This window comes from Hemitrygon akajei, chromosome 8 (assembly GCF_048418815.1).
Source record: "Hemitrygon akajei chromosome 8, sHemAka1.3, whole genome shotgun sequence".
Classification (NCBI taxonomy): domain Eukaryota; kingdom Metazoa; phylum Chordata; class Chondrichthyes; order Myliobatiformes; family Dasyatidae; genus Hemitrygon; species Hemitrygon akajei.
Window position 1 is genome coordinate 26,998,720 of NC_133131.1, and position 20,622 is coordinate 27,019,341.

The 20,622-nt window shown below is 43.1% G+C and overlaps 1 protein-coding gene across 6 annotated transcripts in view; it reads right to left on the reverse strand.

Moving 5' to 3' along the window:
* Positions 1–20,622, reverse strand: part of rilp (Rab interacting lysosomal protein) — a 57,886-nt gene that overhangs the window by 24,156 nt on the left and 13,108 nt on the right. For all 6 annotated transcript variants that reach the window (XM_073053481.1, XM_073053486.1, XM_073053482.1 and 3 more), the window contains exons 2-6: positions 13,810–13,933; positions 11,339–11,460; positions 3,307–3,504; positions 446–621; positions 7–129 (exon numbers count right to left, since the gene is read on the reverse strand). In XM_073053481.1, coding sequence (XP_072909582.1) covers positions 7–129; positions 446–621; positions 3,307–3,504; positions 11,339–11,460; positions 13,810–13,933 — 743 coding nt within the window. The remainder of the gene's footprint in view (positions 1–6; positions 130–445; positions 622–3,306; positions 3,505–11,338; positions 11,461–13,809; positions 13,934–20,622) is intronic.

The window sequence follows — 20,622 nt, forward strand, 5'->3', positions numbered from 1 at the left end:
ACTTACCTGCTACACACGCTCTCCGGAATTCCCAACATCTTTGACTTCACCTTCTTCCTTTGCTTCTTAATTGCCGTCTTGATTGCTTCCTTGAAAATCGCTGGGCACTTTCCATCGTTGAAAATCTCTCTGCAAACATCAAAGCACACCGTCCAAGCCTCTGTCGCCCAACACCCAACACATTGTCCGTGGTTCAATTGCTCGGCACAGATGGTGCCTCGAACTCCAAACCGCGCACACAATAGCCCTTCCAAGCTAAACCTGACTGCGACCTCAAAGTGCAGAGTTTAGATGATAAATCCACCTGACCGCAGCGGGCTGATTCTGCAGTCCATTTTCGGGGCAGGAAACGGAAGGAGGGGGAGGCGCGGAAATTGAGGAAATCCCCCCCCCCCCCCCCCCCCATCGGTGAACCATAACTAAATACCGCACGGAAAAGGCTCACCTCTGGTAGTATGCCAGCTCCTCCTGGACCAGAAACAGGTTGGCTTTTAACTCATTGCGCTCGTGCAGGATCTGCCGCATTTCTTGTTTCGTGAAGCAGGGCCGGTTTGGGTCCTTTACATCGATGATGATTTTGTCGGCCACGTTGATATTTGGTGCGCTCGTAGCTTTGCTCACCTGGAAAAAGAAAACCAGATAAAGGAACCTTGAGAGCATCGTGTCAATTTTGATTAGCAGGGTCAGGGATAGAATCCCTTAATGAGTATTAAGGTGGATAAGTCCCCAAGGTCGGCCGGCAAACACCGGAGTTTATTGGGAGGGGCAAGAGAGGAGATTGCTGGGGCTTTGGCCAATATCTTCATGTCCCCTTTACCTACAGATGAGGTTCTAGAGAACTGGCAAAAAAACTAATGTTGCATCATCCAATGGATAATCCTGGAAATTACAGCGAGACTCACATCAGTAGTAGGGAAGTTAATGGAGAGGATTTCTTGGGATAGGATTTATGAGCATTTGGAAAACCATGGCATAATTAGGGAAAATCAGCATAGCTCTGTGTTGGGTGAGCTGTGTCTTACTGACTCATTGTGATTGTCAAAGCAGTGACAAGGGTGATTGATATTATCCACATGGATTTTAGGAAGGCGTTCAACAGGACCCTTAAGGGATGCTCATCGGGAAGATTAACCTACACAAGTTCAGTTCCACAGTGAAATGTTTGTTTGGATTCAGAACTTGCTTGCCCGCAGGAGGACAGTGGTTGCTGGACATTATTTTGGCAGGAGGTCTGAGACTAGTGATGTTCTACAGGGATCAATACTGGGGCCTCTGATGTCTGTAACGAAAACAGATGAATGGGTTAGTGAGCTTGCAGATGATACAAAGACTGGCAGTGTTGTGAATAGTGTGGAAGACTGCCAAAGGATAGAGCAGGATATATATTAATTACAGATATGGGCAGAAAAAATGGCAGATGGAGTTTAGCCTGGCCAAATGTGAAGTGCTGCACTTTGAGAGATGAAATGCAAATGGAAAAACCCTTTAACGGTGTTGATGTGCAGAGGGGTCTTGGAGTCCAAGTTTCTGGCTTCCTGGAAGTAGCCACACAGGTTGATAGGACGGTAAAGGCGGCATATGGCGTACCTGCCTTGATTAGTCGAGGCATTGAGTGCAAAAATCAGGACGTTATGTTGCAGTTTCATAAAACTCTAGTTAGGCCACATCTGGAGTCTCACATACAGTTCTAGTCACCCCATCATAGGAAGGATGGTGAGACTTTGGAGGGGGTGCAGAAGAGATTTACCAGGATGCCATCTGGATTAGAGAGCATGTGCCATAATGAGAGGTTGAACAAACGTGGGTTGTTTTCTCTGCAGTGCTGGAGGCCAAAGGGAGATGTGATGAAGACTTAGGATGATGAGAGCATTGGATGGACATCCAGTAACTTTTCCCCAAGATTCCTCCACACACAGTACTTTAAAGGAGTTGTGTTTGCTTCAGAATGGTTTGACAGCAGCCCAGTCTGGTCAGTTGGAGATGCCTGCTTTGCCCTCTCTGCTAATCATTCCATTTCTTTCAGATTTTCAAAACTTAGTCTCTAATGGAATGTGAATATGAACGGCCAAGTCAGCATTCAATGCGTATCTCAAAACACACTTGACAAGAGGACCACAACCTTGTCACTGGGTGTGGAGGATTGTGTCTCTCAATGACACGGGCAGCTATGCTGGCTGGAATCAGGACTTTATGCTTTGGCTCTTGGTAGGGTCACCCACACTGAACAGGTCAAAGGGTAGGGGTCAGACTAAGAGTGATCTACAGGTCCTCCGGATTCAGGGTTCAGCTCAGGGCTAACAACCCTGACTGCTATGGAAGCAGCAATGAAGATTCCATTTACATCCGAGTGTGACGGTATTCCCCGAGTCCTCGCCCGGGACTTGCCTGACTGACGGTAGTGAAAACAGAGAGGAAGCTACTGGGATGAAAGAAGCTCTGAACATCAGAGATGGAGCACCTTCATTGCTGCCCTAAATGCCAGACAGTAAGAAAGTCAATCGCACTTGACAAGAAGGTGTCGCGTTGCCTTGATGAAAAACTGCAGAATGTGTGGTGAACAATGTGTTTGGCTGGGTGTTCCATGACTTTTAATATACAAAAATCAGGAAGCTGCATGATGTGGAGAGTGTTTTTGGCTAATGGTGTTCCCACAGATCTCATACTTTCAGGTGAGGGGGATTCCAGATTTCAGGCACATTGTTTGAGTAACACTGGCGAGTTGCTGTAGTGCAGGTCATGGATGGTGCATAGGAAAACCATTGTTTACTGGTGGGTGGGGGGGGGGGGGGAGTTAATGTTTAGGAAGACTGACATGGTTCCAGTGAGGCAGACCGCTTTGGTTTGGATGGTGGCGATGTTTTAGGTGTTGGTGCTGCACTCATCCAGAGAGGCCTTGTAGGTGGTGGACAGGCTTTGTGGGATTGAGGTACTTGCCAAGGGATACCCAGTTTCACCTGACTGGTCCAGTTAAGTTTCTCATTCAATAATGACTCCTGGAGTGCGTTTCTCAAACATCTTTGATTCTTCTTCCCACAACAAATTAGATTAAATCAACCCCCACCACCCCTCCCCCCTCACCCCCCAGGTCCAAATTGTGAGCTTGCCTTGTTGTTATCAGTTATGTTAAGCCAATGAGCTCCTCCAGCTCTTACAGAGATCCCACATCACAAATACTTTCATATTGATTCAGTCATTGTAGCAAAGAGCTACATGTCTGGGACTTGCTCAAATCTCAGGAATGGGGCATAAATGCATGTCCTTCTAACTCTGGGGTTTGCAAAAATGCAGAAAAATGAAAATAAATACCTTCTGGTCCTTGCCATTCTCTTTCTTGACCTCGGTCAGGTGGGATTGCAGCCTGTCGATTTCTTTCTCCTTCGCCTGCACCATGACTTCCAGTTCAGCCTTCTTCTCCAGCACTGATCTCAGCTGAGTTTGAACTATGTTCCATTTATGTCGCAAGTCATTGTTAACCTTCAGAACTCGATCCAGCTGTTCCTGCAGCTGAAACAAGACAGCACATGCAGGCTGCAACTTGCCGTTTCCAGTATCAAGTCTTCTCAGAGATTTAATGGATTTTTTTTTAAAAGCCTTTGCAGACAGTGTTTACTAAAGCTCTGTTCTCCCCGCCCACCCCACCCTCCTCTCAGCCTCCCCCTGCCATCGCACCCTTCTCTCAGCTTTGTTTTAAAATGGTATTAGCTGTCAATAGGCTCCCAGCTCTGGTAGGATTGCTGAGCTATAAGTTTTTCTGCCTCCAAAGTGCTTATTTACCTCCATCCTAGGAACTAAAGGGTTCAGAGAAAGTAAATGTATGAGCTATTCATTGGTCCATTCCTTATTCCTGGGCCACTTGCAACCCTCGTTCAGAAGTTTAAGCTTTAATTCCCAGAGGCTGAAGTTCTCTCAAAGCAGACATCCTCCTGTCTCCTCCCACATTCCAAAAAGATGTATGGGTTAGTAAATTGTGCGTGCTATGTTGTCAACAGAGGCGTGGTGACACTTACGAACTGACCCAAGAACATCACAACATAACACAAAACAGCACGTTTTGCTGTACGTGTGACAACAAAAGTAATCTCCTAAAGCACTTTTTAACCAGTACTGCCTTCTGCCTCAGCCACAGATAATCCAGCATCTGAGACTGCGGTCATGCCTGACTCACAGATCTTAATATTAAGATTAATATGCCGACACACTTTCACTCACTTTTTTTTTAAGTTCTACTGTGGTAACAAAGTTTCCTGTATACCAGGTCAGATTAAAGGAAGTGCAGAATCAAGACCTGCTAATTTTGAAAGGAACGTTGAAACTGGGCTTTGGTGAAATCGAACCGAGCAGGGGAACGGGGCTGCAGTGTTTCAATGGAGTGGACTGTAGAAGCAATGTCCTGCTGAGGTCACTGGAAGCAAAGAGCAGAGTACAGTGTGGCTAGAAGACACTTGGCTCTTGCGAGTTTACGATATGTGTGGAAAACCAAGTTAAGTGAGATAGATGCTGAACCACCAGAATTTCCAAACAAACGTGTGGGTAGATTATCAGAGCTTTACAGCATTGTTTTGTCCTTTTCCTGCACAAAAGCATTTCAGGGCATTCCTGGGTAGGTGTCCGAGGAATCTGTTACCCATTCTCTCCAGTAATTTTTTTTAAAACGAAGTATGTTGGATAGAAAGATGCACAATACACATGTGCTCCTTGGACTGAATCGGCTGCTCTGAACTTAAACAAGTGAACCAGACTTGTGCCACTACACAAGATATGCATACTTCCCATCACCTTTTACAGCACGGTCCAAAGGACAACTGTGGCGTTCCAAATATTCCTTCCCCAAGTAAAGGTGGTTTGAGAATTAAACTACATCTTCTTATAGCTGAGCTTCAGAGAGCACAGCTGATCACTCACTCACCCTCCATCAGGAAGGACAACATTTAATGTTAATAACTGCGCGTCAAACATTCCAAACCTACTTCCGCAGAACTGAAACTTGCAAAGTTACAACACATTTACACTCAGGCAATCATTAATCCACATGCATTTACAGCACCTTGGAGGTTAAACCAACAATCCTCAATAACTCAAGACTTTTCATTAGGTGAAACATCCTGTTGGATGGAAGCCCAACCAGTTTCTCCTGACCAGAGTTAAGTAGGCACATGGGTCTCCCAAAGGCAGATTACATTCTGAAAACCAGATCAGTGTGGCACAGAAAAAGCTTCAGCAATTTCCGGCTTCAGAACAGAGGGAAAGGTGACCTTGGTCCATCTGGTCACACTAGATTAGAAGTTATACAACAAAATTCTTTCCAGAACCAGCTTTATAATGTGTGAATCGTCATTAGCTGTCCAGAAATTCATCATAGTCTGGTGATACTAAATGCTGGCTTCTGAATTTTGGGGACAGAATACAATGTGCTGACACAATTCTGTTGAATGCTTGGTGCCAATAGCTGGAGATGGATCTTTAGGCAACAGTTCTGATGAACTGAAGCTCCACCCATCCTCTCCAATAAGTTTAAACTAATCGGAGGGCACACTTGGTGAACGTTAAGGAGTTCTCCCCCAGCGCCATGACCTATACCGTGTAGAGGAATTGTGGATTACTTGACACCCTCTGGGCAGTGGAAGGGAATGAGATCAGGGCAGCTAAAGTATTGGACCAGATTTTAAACACAGCTCTTTCCAGGGATTTATGCCTAACATAGTCTATCCCTCTCAGTACTAAACTAGTGGCAGTGTACCAGAAAGAGGCCACATCACAGGATCTCCTAATTTATTTGCATTCTCAGTTTTATGGTCACTTTTTTTAAACTAGTATTCAATCTGCACTTTAACACAGCTGACAAGTTCATCCTTGCTCAAGAGGGCATAACTACAGAAGTGCTTATTGGTTGTCACAAGTCCCAAGACGTGGTGAAAAGCTCATCTTGCATGCTGTTTATGCAGATCACATCATTACACAGTGCACTGAGCTGGAATAAGGTAAAACAATAACAATGCCAAAGAAAGGTGTAAAAACAATCAAAAAAAGTGCAGTGCAGGTAAACAATAAAGTATAAGATCATAATGAGTTAGATTGTGAGGCTGAGAGTCCATCGTGTCATACAAGAGGGACAGAAGCTGTCCTTGAGCCTGGTGGTACACGCTCTGAAGCTCTTGTACCTTCTGGCCAATGAGCAAGGGTGAGCGGGGTCTTTGATTATGATAACTGCTTTAACCTATTAAATTGTTTAAAGACCAAATGACCTACTAGCCCGTACTCTTTGGAATGTGGGAGGAAATCAGGACACCCAGAGGAAACGCACGTGGTTATAGCGAGAACATAAACTCCTTACAAACAGCGATGGAGTTGAACCTGGATTGTAGGTGCTGAAATGGCATTACACTAACTGCTACACTACCTGAAACTCTCTGCACTTTCTTTGCAGTCACACGCAGAGCAGTTTCCGTACCAAGCCGCTATCATCCACACTGAATGGTTCTACAGTGCCTCCAACCCTCATTCCAACTGAAACCAAAAGGAATTAATTTCTTTACAATGTGCTGACACACATCACTACTTAATGATTGACCAGGATTTTGTTTTAATCACCGACAACTCATGTGAGAAAGTCAAGCTGAATTTGACCACATGAACTAATAAAAAAAAACTTAAGGACAAATCACATGCACCAAAGGCAGACTCCAGACATGCCACAGCTCAGAGAGGCTGCAGACGCTGGAAACCTGGAGAAACAAAGTGCTGGATTTGAGAGAACTGCAGACCGTGGAATAAAGGGAAGGAGATGGGGAACCAGAGGGAGGAAGGTGAAGACGGACAGGTTGGAAAGGCAGGGAGGGCAAAGAGAGGGGGAATATGTCCCCCTTTACCCCTTCTCTAGTTAACGAATTTCAGAACATATGCCGGTGATATTAAATCTGATTCGGATTCTTCCCCTGCCCACTCTCACAACCCGCTCTTCACATTCACTTTCCTCCCTCTGGATCCTCATCTCTTTCCCTTTATTCTTTGGTCCCCTGTCCTCTTCCACCCTTTACCTCTCACACCCAGCACCTCCCAACTTCACATCTTCCGCTTATCCCCACCCTCCCATCCTCCTCCTCCCCACCCCCCCCCCCCAAATGGATTCACCGATGACCTGCCAAGTCCTGCCGCTCCCCTTTCCCCTACACAATTTTATTCTGGCTTCTGCCCTACTCCTATCCAGTCCTGGTGAAAGACCTCAGCCTGAAACATTGACTGTTCACTTCCCTTCACAGATGCTGCCCGACCTCAATTCCTCCAGCATTTCGTGGATTGATATAAATGTGCTTCACAGGTTGGGAAATTTGAACAATGTTCAAATATTTGATTAGCAAAATCACATTATACACAAGAGCAAAGTGGGACATGAAGGTTCAATATTGTCATTTTTTTAAAAAAAAAATTGGATAGGTATATGGACAGGAAAGGAATGGAGGTTTATGGGCTGAGTGCAGGTCGGTGGGACTAGGTGAGAGTAAGCGTTCGGCACAGATTAGAAGGGTCGAGATGGCCTGTTTCCATGGTGTAATTGTTATATGGTTATATGAAGTCATTTTAATTTGTCTTTAATCCATTTTGCTTTATTAAAATAAACATTCAATGATAATCACTATATACAAAAAAGTATATAAATATCCTAGTATTACATTGTGGATTTGTGGTCTTTGGGATGTTTACACATTTTAGCCACTTGGCAACTCAAAATTAAAGCATGCTCGCTGCCTGGAGAAACAATGTCCCCACAAGCTCATTTACTTTGTGCAAATCAACAACTTCTCATCAGAGTACTTTTGCTCAGCTAAAGGGTGGAGGGGGAGGCCAACACTAATATCCATTTGCCAGTCAAACAAAAGTGAAAGAGAAATCTTTAAAATAAATTAGTACTAAAAGGAGGGAGGATGAAAAGTTTGAATGAAGCTGCAATAAAATGTCTGGGAACACATTGTAAGAAAATGGATTTAAACAGTGCCAGCTGCATGTGCTTGTGTTCAAAAAGCAGTGATTTGTGTCACTGCTGGTTGGCGAGAAATAAGAGCAGGGCAATTCAGAACTGTTTTGCTTACTGCAGTTTCAAGCATTCAGGCCAGAAGTCAGACATGGCAGGGATTGAAAATGAAACAATTTCACTACTCCAACAAGTTAAGCACTACGAAGAATTAGAAGGTATCAATCATCTTGAATGTTACAATGAAAATGAAGAATTGGACAATGCAATCATCAAAAGCATTGTATGAAGGCAGTCCATTATCTGCACTAAATGTCTGAACTGATTTTGTTTATTTACACTCAAAGAAACGTGTACACTGGATGAATTACTCTAGTGATAACTATTAGAAACTAAATACATAATATGTTACTTAGTTAAACTTTACTTTGTCTTCTTTATACCTTTTTAACTACTTCCACGAAACAGTGGCTAATTGGGGCAACTGCTTAATTAGGCCAAAGTGTACTGGCCCAGAATCCACTGCATTTCCAACATTTTCTGGTGTGTGTGTGTGCACACGCGCGCTGTTTCTTTTTGCATTACTGCAATTCCCAACCACAATCTGCACACTGCCCCTCTAATACTAAAATACTTGGACCAAATAAAACCTACCACTCCTCTCCAGCACTGTTACTACTGTTATTTTTAAAATAGATTTGATTCATTGTTCAGTTATGTTAAAAACAAATTCTAGGTTGTGCAGTACTGATTCTCGAATAGAATCAGAATCAGATTTAATATCACTGGCATGTGTTTTGAAATTTGGTGTCTTTCTGGCAGCAGTTCGATGCAATACATAATAATGGAGAAAAAATGTGAATTACAATAGAGAGTATGCACACACACAAAATAGTTACATTAAATAAGTAGTGCAAAAATAAAAAAAGTAGTGAGGTAGTGTTCATGGGTTCAATGTCCATTCAAAAATCAGATGGCAGAGGGGATAAATTTGTTCCTGAATTATTGAGTGTCTCTCTTCAGGCTCCTGTACCTACTTCCTGATGGTAACAGTGAGAAAAGGGCATGCCCGGAGTGATGGGGTCAATGATGGATGCCACCTTTTTGAGGCATTGCTCCTTGAAGAGTCCTGGATACTATGGAGGCTAGTACCCATGATGGAACTGACTGAAGTTTACAAGGCTGTGCAACTTATTTTAATCCCATGCAGGTGACCCACCCACCCTCATACCAGACGGTAATGCAGCCAATTAAATGCTTTCTACAGTACATTTGCAGTTGTAGTGTGTTCATGGTCTGGAGGGAGGGGGGAGCTGAGCATTATGTTATTTACACAAGTACAATTAAGTTCATCATATTCAATTCATCTCATATTCACATCAACACAAGTTGATCCAATTCAGGTTAATTCAGTAGGATTTAACAAAGCATTCTATGGAATAACAGATTAAAGGCGATTGATAAAAGGATTAATATTAAGAATTTTTTAACTATGAAGAAAATTCAGAAACCCTTGCTTGAAAGCATGGCAGGAAATACGCAGCATACTTTAAAAAAAAATCTTAGAGGAGCGCGTGATAGTGGTGCAGCCTCTACCGTTGCAGAGCAAGGACCAAAATAAAAATTGTTGAAGAGTCTCAGCAAGTCAGGCATGTCTGTGGAAAGAGAAACCGTCAGTCTTTCGGGCCTGACTCCTCTAACATTTTCAGTTCTTGTTTCAGATTTCAAGTATCTGCAAACTTTCTGACTTTTATCTTTGGTTGTAGATTGGAGTTGGGAATTGGGAATCGTCTAAAAAAAAATAATGAGCTGAATGCCCTCCTTCTATGTCACCTATGTTTATTAATACAAGTAAAGGCCTAAGACTTGAATTTTATACCATCCAAACAAAAACAAATCCAATTAGAGAAATTATCCATTCAGTCAGACTGCGTGGGGGCGTTACATTTCATACTTTTCAATATTTATCTTAGTTTCATAGAGATGTCATCAGGGACAAGGGCATTTCTTTCAGCACCACTAGACAAAAGGCCATCCAGAACACTGACAAAACTCATGCAGCCTTAAAAACCACAAAGTTCAAAGGTAAATTATCTCCACATCTGCCCAGTTCTGGTGCCTTACATAAACTCAACGATTTGAGAAAAAGAACAAAAGAAATGACAAGTTAACACCTAAGATGTGGATCAAAGCATTAGCAATCTTTGGCCGCTGGGTTCAACGTTCCCCAGCACTCTCTCTGGAACACCTTCTACTCTTCCTTCAAGACTTTCTGGAAAAAAAAAGCAGCTCCAAATAGCCTTTCAGTTGACCTTTCTAATCTTCTTTTTTTGGCTCAGTAACCAGTTCTATCATGTCTTCAACTGATTTTCTTCATTAAAAAGATGGTTTATGTTATTACAGTCGAAGTAAAATTGAGAGACTTTCTATAATGTAAAAAGTGACTCAGATATGCAAAACAAATCTCAGTAGAAATAATATGTAGCATCTGGAGATCAATAGAACAAAATTCTTCTGTGCAAAACCATTCTTTTACATTCGTAAAGTTCGTAAAGAGCACCAAATTTCTTGGTGTTCACCTGGCGGAGAATCTCGCCTGGTCCCTCAACACCAGCTCCATAGCAAAGAAAGCCCAGCAGCGTCTCTACTTTTTGCGAAGGCTGAGGAAAGTCCATCTCCCACCCCCCCCCCACCCCCCCAATCTTCATCACATTCTACAGGGATTGTATTGAGAGCATCCTGAGCAGCTGCATCACTGCCTGGTTCGTAAATTGCACCATCTCGGATCGCAAGACCCTGCAGCGGATAGGGAGGTCAGCTGAGAAGATCATCGGGGTCTCTCTTCCTGCAATCACGGACATTTACACTACACGCTGCATCCGCAAAGGAAACAGCATTATGAAGGATCCCATGCACCCCTCATACAATCTCTTCTCCCTCCTGCCGTCTGGAAAAAGGCTCCGAAGCATTCCGGCTCTCACGACCAGACTATGTAACAGTTTCTTCCCCCAAGCTATCAGACTCCTCAATACCCGAAGCCTGGACTGACACCTTGCCCTACTGTCCTGTTTATTATTTATTGTAATGCCAGTACTGTTTTTGTGCACTTTATGCAGTCCAGTGTAGGTCTGTAGTCTAGTATAGCTTTCTGGTTTTTTTTATTACATAGTTCAATCTAGTGTTTTGCACTGTGCCATGTAAACCATGGTCCTGAAAAACATTGTCTCATTTTTACTATGCACTGTACCAGCAGTTATGGTCGAAATGACAATAAAAGTTGACTTGACTTGACCTGAACTTGAGTTCTGTTTTTGCCACTCTTTACTTTCAATGACTTGAAACAGACAGTGTTAATAGGCAGTGAAAACTTACTGCATCCACATCTTCATTCTTGCAACACAGCTCGTGACCTTTGGCTCGAATTTCATCCCTTTGCTGATCAACCACTTCTTTTAGCTTCAGCATTACTTCCCGTTCCTTCTTAGAGAGGCTATCTAGTAAAGAAATATTAACAACATATCATGAGTTCTATGTGCTCCAATTTAGTAAACCCTCAACAACTGAGGTGGCACAAACTCCCACAAGACATTTTATAAGATGCCACGTGGCAGGTTTGTAATAAAGACTGATAGCTGTGTAAGAAAAAAAGAATGTAGCGGGGATGAGGAATTGGTTGGATAATGGGAAACAAAGCAGTAATGAAAGGTTGTTTGTTGGATTAGAGGGAAGAATGGAGTGCAGTTCCCAAAGGGTCAGAACTAGGGCCACTGTTTAAAGATTTGTAAATGTAGGGCAAAATTCGAAGAGATGTATGTGTGTACATTGAATTGACTTTTACATCCTTCACATACATGAGTAAAAATCTTTAATTTATGTCTCCGTCTAAATGTGCGATGTGCAATCATAGTAATTTATAATAAATAGAACAGTCAATGTAATATAGAGGACACTCAAGTCAGTATGAGTTCATCGCTCTGATGGCCTGGTGGGAAGAAGCTGTCCCAGAGCCTGTTGGTCCTGGCTTTTACTCTGCAGTACCATTTCCTGGATGGTAGCAGCTGGAACAGAGATCTGAGCGTGTATATGCATAGTTTGTTGAAAGTGCCAAGGCTTACTGAGATAGCAGTTAAAAGGAGTCCTGGGTACATTGGTTTGGCCTCCTCTAGAGTATTTTGTCCATCTTTGCAAAATGTATCAGGAAAATGGGGGAGGGGGAAGGAATCTGAACTGTTCTTCTTGGAAAAGGAGGTTGTAAAAGAAGAATGGAGAGTGATTAAAGAGAAACTGTTGCCACTTGTGGAAGTACCAAGAACCTGGGGCCATTGGGTGAAAGTGATTAGCAAAAGAAACAAAACTGGCACAGAACCACTTCCTTTGTACCACTGTACTGCTGAGGGAGTAATATTTTGAGCAGATTCGATTGCAGCATCCAGAAGAGGTCTGGATAAAAATCTAAAAGAAGAGAATTTGCAGGCAATGAGAAGGCAGGGGTGTAAAACTAACTAGATTTTTCTTATGTATAGATTGTATCCTACCTTACTGTAAAATTCCCTGATTCTAAAATGGACAAAGTTCAGAAAAAAATTCATATGTAAAAAGGGATAGGTATATTAAAAAAAAAACTTTCTTCACATTATAAATGGAGTGTTAACCTCAGTATATTAAATCAGTACAGTTAGTGGAGGAATTTTAACACATTTTTAATACAGGAGTGCCAGACACACAAATCTTCATCAGTGACCAGAACTCCATTATAGTAGAAGCACCTTATTCCTTTGTACAATGAGACCTCAGCAATGTGCAGGAATTGGACTGATGGGTGGCAGACATTTTACATGCCAGTTAAGGGGCAGAGAATGACTAGTTCCAACAAGAGAACACCCAGTTATCTTCGAGGTACTCAATGGGATTATTAAACTCCAAATCCTTTCATGAAGAACACTTTGGGAAGTCACTCCTGAATAGAATCAAAATTGCTTCAGACAGACACACGAGGTGGGAAAAGGCTGGGTATCCTGTAGTGACTAACTCACCTTACAACTCTCCAACATCTCTACCCGTAACAAACCTTGATTTAGGAGTGTATCGAAATACATCCGATTCATGTAGAAGCACCAACAACAAGCAGCTTGATAGCTCTCAGAACAAAACTGCCCAGTTGATAGAAACCCTTAATAACCTTCAACCGTTCCTCCAGTGGCTCACCATGGTTTTATTGGGTGTGCCATCTACAAGATGAAGCACAGCAACCCTCAAGGAATTGTCCACTGCATCTCCTACCCTCAGATGCAAGGACAGGAGAGACATGTACACTAGAACACCACCTGGAGGCTTTTCTCCAGGTCTCACCCTGTCCTTCAACATCTTTGGTGCAAAGCAATCAAGATTCCTGGCTATCAATGCCACGGGTGTCTCTTCAAAGGAAATGAAGCAGAGCAAGATGTTGCTCTGACCACCAACTCCTCCAGTGAAATTAAAGGATGTACAATCACCAGTAATCCTCGTATTGCATGAACGAATAAGAAAATAATGATAAAATGAAACCAGAATGCTACTTCAGTTCATGTGAAAAATGGAAAGACCTTATCTTAGTGCCAAGTAAAATCAAAACATATTTAAAGAACTCATTCTTTCCTGAGAGGATGAAAAATGCTGGCAGGTTAAGCATATTCCCACACTGAAGAGCATATGAAAGCTGGTACAGGAAATGGCTTCAATTGTCCTGGACTTTTTTTTCAGTTCTGGTAAATCCTTTAAAATCACCTATCCATTTCTGATAATGAAAGCACAGATCTGAACAAGTTTTAGATAATGGAGTTAATGAAGGAAGAGATCTGAGTTACCTTCTTGGGACTGAATCTCAACCAGCTGGTTAACCAGCCGTTGGTTTTCACCTGTCAGCTGTGATATCTGCTTCTGCAGTTCTTGGATCCGGGTATGCCACTGACTTATTTTATGATCCACATCCTGAAACAAACAAAAGCACAAAAAGCACAGGCATTGAATTAATATTCGAGGTTTAATTTTGAATTTTAAAACCAGAACTCATCCAAAAGAAGCCCATCCCCCACAAGATTTCGCAGGAAGTTGTCTGTGTGCGTGTTTGACAAAATGCAATATAATGATCCTACATGATGGTTACTGCATTGCTTTACAGTGTCGGAGATCACTGAGCGGAGTTCACTTCCTGCCAGTCTGTACAGAGCTTGCACAATCTCTATCCAAGTTTCCTCCCATACTGGAAAACGTACGGGGTAGCTATGCTGGCACCCGTAGCGTGGCGACACTTGTGTTTGCCCAGCACAGTCCTCACTGGTTTGATCTGATGCAAACGTCAACGATGTACATCAGTGTCTCAATGTACATGTGACAAACAAAAGGTTAAAAAAAATCTAACTTAAGTACGTATTCAAACCCGTCAGGACATATACACACCACTATTTCTTTACCATCACTGCTCAGACTCTTGGAGTTCCCAACCACCATTACCATTGGGGAAATCACACAGAGACACTAGATGCTGTCATCCCAGCATGGCACATATCCCACGCATAATCCTGTAACTCTGGAGCAAGTTGTGGGCAATCCAAAGGCTTGTTCAGAAAACAGGAAGGAGGTTTACGCTGGTACAACAGAATGCAGTGTCAAACTTATCACTCATGCCTTATGCTACTTAAACGGAGCTTGCAAAACCCACTGGATAGGCCGAGTGACAAGACTATCTCAGAATTCTGGGTTGACATCAAAAAAAAAAAGATTCTCACGTGAGGACTGCATAGACGCGAATAGCCAATCATTCACTCACACAGACTGAGAAAGTAAATGAAATCCCCGTGCAGTACAAGACCAGTTAACTAATGATAAGTTACCGCCCTACAGAAGCACTTAAAATGTTTAAAAGATCCTCTTAAGTTAAGTTCAGTACCTTTTCACTTGACAAGCCCAGTAACAAGTGAGATGACTAGCTAGCGAGGACTAACTGCGATTCAGCATTCTAGTAAAGATCGCTGGTGTCACTAAATGAGGGAACATCAGTGTGAACAGAATACCTGGATCAGATATCTCACCTGACGTCAGTGTAGGACCTATCAACTATGATACTCTACTGTTATTTACAAGTCAAACTAATGACCGTCACGTCAGTACATTTGGGGAAAAACAGAGTTCCTATAACCAGATTATAAGCAATGATTTGAAAACCAATTGATTGATCTGACAAGATGTCTACCACAGAGATTAGACTTTACTGACAGTAGGCAAGGATCTTATCTTTGAGTAAAGAGAACACTGGTAACAAGAGGACAGGTTATCCTTCTGCCCTGACATTTTTTCTACTGGAAAGCTCAATCAGGACATGCAGGCAATGAGCCATTACAGTATTTGTGGTAGGAAACGTAGCAGCCAGAGAGAGGTGGTAAGTGCCCCATCAGGCTCACTTCAAAGGGAACCAACCCTTCCCTTTACTGTGCGTCTCCAGTTCCCAGAATCCCTTTGGAGTCAGCCGAGTCCTCCCAGAGCCTGAGCAATCAGCTGTGTTCTTATAAATCCACATCCTTCCTGTAGTGAGGCGACCAGAACTGAGCACAGTACTCCAAGTGGGGTCTGACCAGGATCCTATATAGCTGTAACATTACCTCTCGACTCTTAAACTCAATCCTTATAAATCCACATCCTTCCTGTAGTGAGGCGACCAGAACTGAGCACAGTACTCCAAGTGGGGTCTGACCAGGATCCTATACAGTTGCAACATTACCTCTCGGCTCCTTAACTCAATGCCATGATTGATGAAGGCCAATGCACCGTACGCCTTCTTAACCAGAGTCAACCTGCGTAGCAGCTTTGAGCACCCTATGGACTTAAACCCCAAGATTCCTCTGATCCTCCACATTGCCAAGAGTCTTACCATTAATACTATATTTTGCCATCATATTTGACCTACCAAAATGAACCACCTCACACTTATTTGGGTAGAACTCCATTTGCCACTTCTCAGCCCAGTTTTGCATCCTATCAATGTCCCGCTGTAACCTCTGACAACTATCCACAACACCACCAACCTTTGTGTCATCAGCAAATTTACTAACCCATCCCTCCACTTCCTCATCCAGGTCACTTATAAATATCACAAAGAGTAGGGGTCCCAGAACTGATCCCTGAGGCACACTACTGGTGACTGACCTCCATGCAGAATATGACCCGTCTACAACCACTCTTTGCCTTCTGTGGGCAAGCCAGTTCTGGATCCACAAAGCAATGTCCCCTTGGATCCCATGCCTCCTTACTTTCTCAATAAGCCTTGCATGGGGTACCTTATCAAATGCCTCGCTAAAATCCATATACACTACATCTACGGCTCTACCCTCATCAATATGTTTAGTCACATCCTCAAAAAATTCAATCAGGCTCATAAGGCATGGCCTGCCTTTCACAAAGCCATGCTGGCAATTCCTAATCATATTATGCCTCTCCAAATGTTCATAAATCCTGCCTCTCAGGATCTTCTCCATCAACTTGCCATCCACTGAAGTAAGACTCACTGGTCTACAATTTCCTGGGCTATTCCTACTCCCTTTCTTGAATAAGGGAACAACATCTGCAATCCTCCAATTCTTTGGAACCTCTCCCGTCCTCATTGATGATGCAAAGATCATCGCCAGAGGCTCAGCAATCTCCTCCTTCACTTCCCACAGTAGCCTGGGGAACATCCTGTCTGGCCCTAGTCACTTATTCAACTTGATGCTTTCCAAAAGTTCCAGCACATCCTCTTTCTTAATATATACATGCTCAAGCTTTTCAGTCTGCTGCAAGTCATCTCTACAATTGCCAATATCCTTTTCCATAGTGAATACTGCAGCAAAGTATTCATTAAATACCTTTGCCATCTCCTCCAGTTCCATACACACTTGTCCACTGTCACACTTGTTTGGTCCTATTCTCTCACGTCTTATCCTCTTGCTCTTCACATATTTGTACAATGCCTTGGGGTTTTCCTTCATCCTGTCTGCCAAGACCTTCTCATGGCCCCTTCTGGCTCTCCTAATTTCTTTCTTGGGCTCCTTCCTGCTAGCCTTAATATCTTCTAGATCTGTATCATTACCAAGTTTTTTGAACCCGTGTAAGCTCTTTTTTTCTTCTTGACTAGATTTACAACAGCCTTTGTACACTATGGTTCCTGTACACTACCATTCTTTCCATCTCATTGGAACGCAACTATGCAGAACCCCACACAATTATCCCCTGAACGTTTGCCACATTTCTTCCGTACACTTCCCTGAGAACATCCTTTTCCAATTTATGCTTCCATGTTCCTGCCTGATAGCTTCATATTTCCCCTTACTCCAATTAAACGTTTCCCTAGCTTGTCTGCTCCTATCCCTCTCTAATGTTATGGTAAAGGAGTTAGAATTGTGATCACTATCTCCAAAATGTTCTCTCACTAAGAGACCTGGCACCTGAACATGTTCAATTCCCAATACCAGATCAAATACAGCCTCTCCTCTTGTAGGCTTATCTACATATTGTGTCAAGAAACCTTCCTGAACACACCTAACAAACTCCACCCCATCTAAACCCCTCACTCCAGGGAGATGCCAATCAATATTTGGGAAATTAAAATCTCCCACAACAACCCTGTTATTATTACTCCTGTCCAGAATCTGTCTCCTTATCTGCTCCTCGATAGCCATGTTACTATTGGATGGTCTATAAAAAACACCCAGTAGAGTTATTGATCCCTTTCTAACTTCCACCCACAGAGACTCCATAAACAACCCCTCCATGACTTCCTCCTTTTCTGCAGCCGTGACACTATCTCTAATCAACAGCGCCACGCCCCCATCTCTTTTGCCTCCCTCCCTGTCCTTTCTGAAACATCTAAGCCTGGCACTTGAAGGAGCCATTCCTGCCCCATCCAAGTCTCTGTAATGGCCACAACATCATGGCTCCAAGTGTTGATCCATGCTCTAAGCTCATCCATTATTCATAATACTCCTTGCATTAAAATAGACATCTCTCAAACCATTGGACTAAGTGCGTCCTTTCTCTATCACCTGCCTATCCTCCCTCTCGCACTGTCTACAAGCTTTTCTCTATTTAACCTCTCTTTCCACCGTCTCTTCAGTTCAGTTCCCACCCCATCCCCAACCCCTGTAATTCTAGTTTAAACTCTCCCCAGTAGCCTTTGCAAACTTCCCCGCCAGGATATTGGTCCCCCTCAGATTCAAGTGCAACCCATCCTTTTTGTACAGGTCACACCAGTCCCAAAAGAGGTCCCAATGATCCAGAAATCTGAATCCCTGCCCCATGCTTCAATCCCTCAGCCACGCGTTTATCCTCCTCCTCTTTCTATTCTTATACTCACTGTCACGAAGCAACATTGCTACTCAATGAAGTTAACTATTTAAGAGTGATTGTTCAGAGATTCTGCATGTCTGGCCAAAGTTTAAGCAGGGTGTATAGACAGAGCAAGGACTCTGGGTGTGCAGCTGCATTCAGCTTTTTAAAATCAAAGTAAACTTTATTCATTATTAAAAAAATACTTTCAAGAATAAACTGTGCAATGCCTTTTCAGTCTTACATTCATACTCAATGGTTTCAGTACTCTTCTATTACGTTCCTACGCACCATTTTCGGCGGGTTGCAATCATCACAAGTAGTCACTTGTTCAGCTGAGGCAGCACAAGGTTTAAAAAGAGCCCAGGGCCTTTCGAGACTTTTCAGCAGACTGCAATCATAACGGTCTTCCCCTCCCCCACCTTTTTATTCTTGCACCTTCCCCATCCTTTCCAGTCCTGAAGAAAGGCCTCGGTCCTAAACGTTAACCATTTGTTCACTTCCATGCGTGCTGCTTGACCTGCTGAGCTCCTCCAGCATTTTGTGTACAGTATGTCGCTTTAGAAGTTAGAGGGGAGAATCTCACTGAAAGCCATTGAATATTGAAAGGCTGAGATAAAGCAGATGTGGAGAGGATGTTTCAGTAGGGGAGTCTATGATCAGAGAGCGCAGCCTCTAAATAGATGGATGTCCATTTAGAACAGAGATGAGAAGGAATTCTTCTTGCCAGAGGGTAGTGACTCTGTGGAACTCATTGACACAGGCTGTACAGACCCAATCACGGGGTATATTTAAACAGAGGCTGACAGGTTCTTGATTAGTCAGGGCATCGTAGTTTACTGGGAGAAGGCAGAAGTGTGGGGTTGAGATGGTTAATAAATCAGCCATGTTGGAATTATAGAGCAAACTCAATTGTTCAAATGGCTAATTCCACTCTGATGCTTTATGGTCTTATCAACAGTAGTACTGTCACTCCTGTGGCCCTCTGGGGTGGTATCTTACTACAATAACAAAGGGACTTCCTTGCCCAACCTGGCCGCTCCCTCCTCAACTGCAGAAGCCTATACTGTGCACCCTTCTCACTGAACCTTTGAGGCGGCTGCACCTAGCTTCAGTGCATCGCTCAGCACACCCTCCTGCGGCCTGGAATGTGCCACAGGGGCATTCCTCTACAGACAAGTCAACATGCTGGCAGAACAACCACCTTCGGGAGACTGAAGGGCGCCTTTCCAAGCTGACGACCTGCTGGCAGCACTTGATGTTCAGGGTTTGGGTCTGCAACAGCAGGGTTTAGGATCGTGAGTTGGTTTGCAGGTGGAGATACGCTGGGTGTGCTTGTATCTCACTCCGTTTAAACGCGCCAGATTCAGTCAAAAATCTATTACACCACTGCAAAAATAAAAGTTGAGCAGTTTTAGAGAAGTAACATTCAATAATCCAAAAAAAAAATCTGCCACTAACAACCGTCCCAAGAAACCAGATCACTGAAGTTAATGTATATACAGGTTTCCCCCACTATCCGAAGGTAAAGCATTCCTATGAAACCATTCGTAAGCCGAAGTGGCGTGAAGCGAAGAAGCAATTACCATTAGTTTATATGGGAAAAATTTTTGAGCGTTCCCAGACCCAAAAAAATAACCTACCAAATCATACCAAAAAGCAGGAATGATATGATAAATATACAGCCTATATAAAGTAGAAATAATGTATGTATGGTGTAGTTTCACTTATCAAAATCAGGAAGACAGTGAGCCAAAATCGATTTGGAGAGAAAAAAAAATCAGCACGTACACACATGCACACACAGCTGCCCGCACAAGGCTTCACCGTCATGGCAGTCTTTCTCGGGGTAAACACACGTATAAAGCGGGTGTCCTTTTCTCATAAAAGCGAAAATCCTCTTTGGTTAGCGAAATCAGGCACTAATATAGGTCTTTCGTAACAGCAAGCTGTCGTAAAGTGAACGTTCAAAAAACCGGGGCCACCTGTACTCTGTTGACATTCCCACCCCTGCAATAAAGCAAAAAGCTGCAGGAAACAGGTCAAAGAATACACTCTATGCCTAGAAGTGTCAGAATGCGTGCGGGAAACCGGTGGGGGTGAAGGGCAGAGAAAACAATACATGCTAAAAATTGAATTTATTTAAAACATTTCACTGAATCTCCACACGACGAGCAAAGGGACAGAAGATGAGAATTGAACTGAGTGAGGGCAGACAACTGCAGACTAATTGAAGATTATAAAAAGATTAATGAAATTAAATTTTACTCAAGGAAGTAGAGTATTGGTCAGGGTTGTTCGCAGGCCCAAGAACTGAATGAGGA